General features: G+C 40.3%; 1 protein-coding gene across 1 annotated transcript; it reads left to right on the forward strand.

Moving 5' to 3' along the window:
- Positions 1–959: 959 nt before the first annotated feature.
- Positions 960–5392, forward strand: LOC120090716. Its single transcript, XM_039048434.1, has 11 exons — positions 960–1077; positions 1305–1477; positions 1526–1596; positions 2407–2506; positions 2606–2884; positions 3003–3071; positions 3176–3405; positions 3502–3784; positions 4170–4254; positions 4957–5062; positions 5263–5392. The coding sequence occupies exons 1-11, from the start codon at positions 960–962 to the stop codon at positions 5390–5392; spliced, it is 1644 nt and encodes a 547-aa protein (XP_038904362.1).
- The last annotated feature ends 641 nt before the right edge of the window (positions 5393–6033 follow it).

Consider the following 6033-nt stretch of genomic DNA (forward strand, 5'->3'; position numbering starts at 1 on the left):
AGAGGCGTNAGTTCAGGACTCCCAGAGAGATGAGAGGTAAGAGTTTTAGACCCTCATTCTCTGGACAGTCAGGTATGAAGAGTTTTAGAGGCGTGAGCCAACAGGGTTCAAGTCGAGAGGCCAAGATCTGCAGTTGGACGGAATGGTAGATCAGTGACAAGTCGTGCTAGCGAGTCAGTAGCTAGTATAGGAAGGAAACCACTATGTGCAAACTGTGGTAAGCGCCATACAGAAGTATGTTATGGCGACAAGAATCTGTGTTTTCAGTGCAGACAAGCGGGGCATTTCAAGAAAGATTGTCCCCAGCTAGGTCATGGAGCACAAGGTGAACAAAGAGGAGTTACCCAGGTTGTAGACCAACCTAGAGCGACCGGAGCCAGAGGTGAGGGATCCGGCGCAGCTTAGCTGAAAGGGTAGCTGGACGACCCCAACAACAACAGGGTAGAGTATACGTTGTGACACACTAGGAAGCGAAAGAGGCTCCAAATGTCGTAACTGGTACGTTAACTTTATGTGATCAGTCTGCTTATGTGCTATTTGATCCTGGTGCTATGCACTCATTCATATCTAGCATGTTTGCATTGCATATAGATAGAGTGCTTAAGCGTATGAATGAGGATTTGTTTATCTCTATGCCTGTAGGAGATACTCTAGTTGTACATGAGTATTACAGAAATTGTGAAGTAATTCTTGGGAATCAAAGTTTATAGGTTGACTTGATTCCACTAGAATTACTAGAGTTTGATGTTATCTTAGGCATGGATTTCCTAAGTAAACACTATGCCACTGTGGATTGTTTTAAGAAAGAGATAGTGTTTAGGAAACCAAGTGAAAAAGAGATAACCCTGGTAGGAAGTAAAAGAATACTTCCAGGAAGTCTATTATCAACGGTGAAGGCTAGGAAGCTGCTGAGTAAGAGATGTGAAGCTTATTTAGCTTATGTAGCGGTTTCACAGGATATGAAACTGAGACCTGAGGATGTACCTGTGGTTCAAGAATTCTTAGATGTGTTCCCTAAAGAGTTACCAGGCTTACCACCTGATAGGGAAGTAGAGTTTGCCATTGAGTTAGTTCCAGGTACAACACTTATATCCTAGGCACCATAAAGGATGGCGACAATAGAACTGAAGGAATTAAAAGTTCAATTATGGGAACTTGTTGATAAGGGGTACATTAGATCGTATCACCTTGGCGAGCACCAATCTTGTTTGTCAAGAAGAAAGATGGTACTTTCAGATTATGTATAGACTATAGACAGTTGAATAAGGTGACCATTAAGAATAAATACTCGCTGCCTTGTATAGATAATCTTTTCGATCAGTTAAAGGGAGCCACGGTGTTCTCGAAGATAGATTTGCAATCACGTTATCACCAGTTGAAGGTGAAGGAAACAGATGTTCCAAAGACTTATTTCAGGACTAGGTATGGACACTATGAGTTCCTAGTAATGTCGTTTGGTTTGATGAATGCTCCTGCGGTATTTATGGACTTGATGAATAGGATATTTCATCCTTACCTGGATCAGTTTGTGATAGTTTTCATAGACGACATACTAGTATATTCTAGTAGTGTAGAGAAGCACAAGGAATATCTAAGGTTAGTTTTGCAAATGCTAAGAGAAAAGAAGTTATATGCCAAGTTTAGTAAGTGTGATTTTTGGTTAAATCAAGTTATATTTCTTGGGTATATAGTTTCAGCTGATAGAGTCAGCGTAGATTCCCAAAAGGCAGAAGTGATAGTTAATTGGGAACGACCCATGATGATAACAGAAGTATGCAGTTTTCTGGGTTTAGCAGGTTATTATAGGAGATTCGTGGAGGGCTTTCCTAAGATAGCTCTACCATTGACAAACCTAACTAGAAAAGATGTGAAGTTTGAGTGGTCGCTAGAATGCGAGCACCGTTTCCAAGAGTCGAACAGAGGTTAGTGTCAGCATCAGTGTTAACCTTACCTACACCAGGTAAAGAGTTTGAAGTTTATTGTGATGCATCCTGACAAAGATTAGGATGTGTACTGATGAAAGAAGGGAAGGTAGTGGCCTATGTTTCTCGTCAGTTAAAGAAGCATGAATGTGACTACCCTATGCACGATTTAGAGTTAGCAGCAGTTGTGTTGTCTTTAAAGTTGTGGAAACATTACCTGCTTGGTGAACGTTGTCATATATTCATTGATCATAAGAGTCTAAAGTATATCTTTGATCAGAAAGAGCTAAACTTGAGACAAAGAAGATGGATTGAGTTGATCAAAGATTATGACCGAACAATTGATTACCAGCTAGGTAAAGCGAATGTGGTGGCTGATGCTCTAAGTTGAAAGACCAGATCAGTTAAAGTCGTTATCTGTTCAGTAAAAGGTGTACTGATACATGAGTTGTATAATGCTAAAGTAGCATTATCAGTTGGTCAGACAGAGGTTTGATAGCTTCATTTCAAGTACGTCCTACTCTCTAGATGATATTCTACGTGAACAGTTAAAAGATTCTGATCTTCGGAAGTTAGTTGAAGAAGTAAGTAAAGGTCTGAGGACGGACTACCAATTAAGAGCAGACAAAGTGCTATTGAAAGAAGGTAGGGTATGTGTACCTAATACCTTAGCAATTAAATAGGCTATTCTAGAAGAGGCACATAGTTTGGCTTATGCTAAGCGTCAAGGCAGTACGAAAATGTATAGAACATTAAAGAAATCGTACTGGTGGCGTGGTATAAAAAGAGAAATAGCAGAGTATGTTGACAGATGTTTAGTATGTCAACAAGTTAAGCTTGAACAACAGAGGCCAGCAGGATTGCTTAATCCACTCCCAGTACTAGAGTGGAAATGGGAGCATGTTACGATGGATTTCCTGTTTGGTTTACTTAGGACACTAGCAAGCTATGATGGTATATGGGTAATTATGGATAGATTGACAAAAACAGCGAAGTTTTTACCTGTTAAAATTACTTTTACCCTAGACCAGTTAGCTAAGCTATATGTTGACAGAATTGTGAATCAGTTTGGGGCTCTAGTTTCGATTGTATCAAACCGAGATTCCAGGTTTACATCGAAGTTTTGGACTAGCTTGCAGAAAGTTATGGGTATTAAGCTATATTTCAATACAGCTTTTCATCCATAGACAGATGGTTAGTCTGAGCGGACGATTCAGACACTAGAAGACATGCTGAGGGCATGTGTATTGCAGTTCAAGGGCAGTTGGGATATGCATCTATCGTTAATCGAATTTGCCTATAATAACAGTTACCGTTCGAGTATCGAAATGGCACCGTATGAGGCTTTATATGAAAGACCATGTAGAACTCTGATATGTTGGAATGAAGTCGGTGAAAGGAAATTATTAGGTTCGGAACTTGTTCAGCAAATGTCAGACGGTGTTAAGATTATAAGAGAAAATCTTAAAATAGCTCGAGACAGGCAAAAGAGTTATGCCGATAAGCGTAGAAGAGAATTAGAATTTGAAGTTGGTGATAAAGTATTTCTTAAGTTGTCTCCGTGGAAAGGAATACTCAGGTTCGGTAGGAAAGGGAAGTTAAGACCGAGGTATATTGGACCTTACGAGATAATAGAAAGAGTTGGCCCAATGTCTTACAGGTTGGAATTACCTCCAAAGTTATCTTGTATGTATGATGTATTTCATGTGACAATGCTAAGAAAGTATGTGCCAGATCCTACCCATGTGTTGTCTGAGCAACCAGTGCAGTTGAAAGAGAATTTGTCTTACGTAGAAGAACCAGTGGAGATTCTTGACAGAAAAGAACAAGTCTTAAAGAATAAGACAATACCATTGATAAAGGTACTATGGAGAAACCATAGCACTGAAGAAGCTACATGGGAAGCGGAAGAGAAAATGAGAAACAATTATCTGCAATTGTTTAATTGACGTACTTGTAACGAAATTTCGAGGACGAGATTTTCACAAGGGGGAGGTAAATGTGAACCCTGAGCCCTAATTTCTCTACTTGATTATGTTCCCTACTGAGACCAATGTGATGGGTAGGTTGATGTGGAAATTAATGTGTAATTGTAGAGAAAAGGGTGAAAAGTTAGAAGAAAATTTTGAATTTGAAAGTTTCACTCTTGAGGAAAGCTTGAAAAAATTGGCTAAGTATAACCCAAGCGTTGGAGGCTAGAAAATTGGCTAAGTGTTGTGCCATGCGTTGGCCATGCTCATTTTTTAGGTTATTTGGGCATTGAAGGAAGCTAAGGTGTGGCCAAGAGAAAAGTTATGTGTGGGAAAACATGCGGCAACCAATGTTTTGAGAGGTTAGCAAATCATGCGGCAGCCTCAAGTATGCGCAGGCATGGGCGTTGAGTGTTGGAATTACACGTGCTGGACGATCGTGTAGCAAATGAGCAGTGCTACATGATAAGGTAGACAATCGTCTAGCAAATGAGCGGCGCTAAGCAATGAGGTAGGCGATCATGTAGCAAATGCATGGAGCTAAATGATGCGGTAGGCGATCGTGTAGCAAATGCGTGGAGCTAAGCAAAGCGGTAGGCGATCATGCGGCAATGTGTGACGCTAGACAATGCGAAGGGTCGCGCTATGCGTTGGACGATATGGTTAAGCGATAGGGCGTTGGCACTATATGATCGGCATCAGCACTAGGCAATGACGCTGGGCGATGGCACTACACGATGGGCATGGGTGCTAGACGATGGTCGTCAGCACCACACGATGAGCATCAATGTGCTATACGTTGGGCGAGATCATCGGGTGACAAACATTAGCGTGAGGTCACTAAACGATGAGCTAAACGATGGGGTGGTGAACTAAACAATTGGACTTGTATTGATCAGCATTAATCATCGATTAGAATACCAGATGTTCTTAGCATCGGATTTGACTCTATGAAAGTTGAAGGTGCCGGGTTAACATTTAATGAGAGGCGGTGGAAAGCAGTATAAAAAGGGGAGGTCGAACTTCAAACGATCAGTTTGATCAATTCCTCTGTGCAAATTTAGAGTTCTTGGTGTCATTGGAAAGCTCTAAGAGTTTACTTTTAGAGGTGACACTGCCGAAAGAATTCCTCATCGGATTAAGGCCGGAGAAGGAGAAAAAGGACCAGAGGTTTTGTTCTCGGGTGAATCTAGGCCATCGTTAAAGAATTGACTCTCTAAGACAAACCACAAAAGGTCTGAAGCTGAATTTTGAGGTAAGGTTCCTGAGACGATTCTTAAAAAGTTTGTGGAAATAAATTTCTTGAAATGAGCTCTAGAATTCGAGTTATTAATTTCATAATATGAATCTGGAATTTTATGAACAAGCAGGCAGCTGCTTGAGTTGAATAAGCTGACAGCTCGAAGGAAACGCTTGGACAGACCAAGGGCTAAGCTTTTCCATGCGTTGGACCTGCTGTGCAGGTTGAGGAGAGCTTGTAGTGGAGTCTTGGATGCATAAGCAGCCTTGAGGATGACCATAAGAAGCTGTAAGAACACTTAGAGAGAAAAGTGTTGGTTGCATAAATGGTGTTGCGTTTGTGAAGAGAGGTTGGAAGCTTTGCATGAGCCAAATCTCAAAGAAATTCCTAAGTGTCTAAACCTACAACAAGATGCATTGCTGTGAAAGTCTTCAAGAGGAAGGCTAAACACAAAGATTACTTAAGGGTTAGTCTCAAAAGGGAGACTTAGGCTAGTAGCTAATATATGCTTTTGTGTCCACAGGATTGATACTAGTAATAGAAGCATATCGACCCTTGAGGAATAGTTCTAAAAGTTGTGAGTGACTAAATGTTTACAATGTTTTAAAGAAACCATGTTTCAAAGAAAGATTATACTCATGCTAGCTAGTTTTACAAAGTAAATTCCAAGCAAACCATGGGTTATGTTTTAAACGCATGCCATGTATGAAAGTTTATTGAAAAACTATTTATGTGTGTTTAATTACACAAAGCATGTGTTGTTATCTTTAAAGACATGTTTACTATGTGTTATGCTTTACATGCTTTAAAGAGAAAGTCATTGTATGACTAGTTTTACTTAAAACTTGATAACGAAGGACATTTAAGAAGGTATCCGAGTAGCTCAATACTGAGGGACAAG

The sequence above is a fragment of the Benincasa hispida genome, chromosome 11, assembly GCF_009727055.1.
Source record: "Benincasa hispida cultivar B227 chromosome 11, ASM972705v1, whole genome shotgun sequence".
Lineage (NCBI taxonomy): Eukaryota > Viridiplantae > Streptophyta > Magnoliopsida > Cucurbitales > Cucurbitaceae > Benincasa > Benincasa hispida.

Excerpts from the sequence above, each read along its gene's own strand:
- LOC120090716 (XM_039048434.1), top strand. The coding sequence starts at position 960 with ATGAAACTGAGACCTGAGGATGTACCTGTGGTTCAAGAATTCTTAGAT. Across the intron at positions 1,078-1,304 it reads TGCCATTGAGTTAGTTCCAG|ATAATCTTTTCGATCAGTTA; the intron begins GTACAACACTTA and ends TGCCTTGTATAG. Across the intron at positions 1,478-1,525 it reads GTTTGATGAATGCTCCTGCG|TTTGTGATAGTTTTCATAGA; the intron begins GTATTTATGGAC and ends TACCTGGATCAG.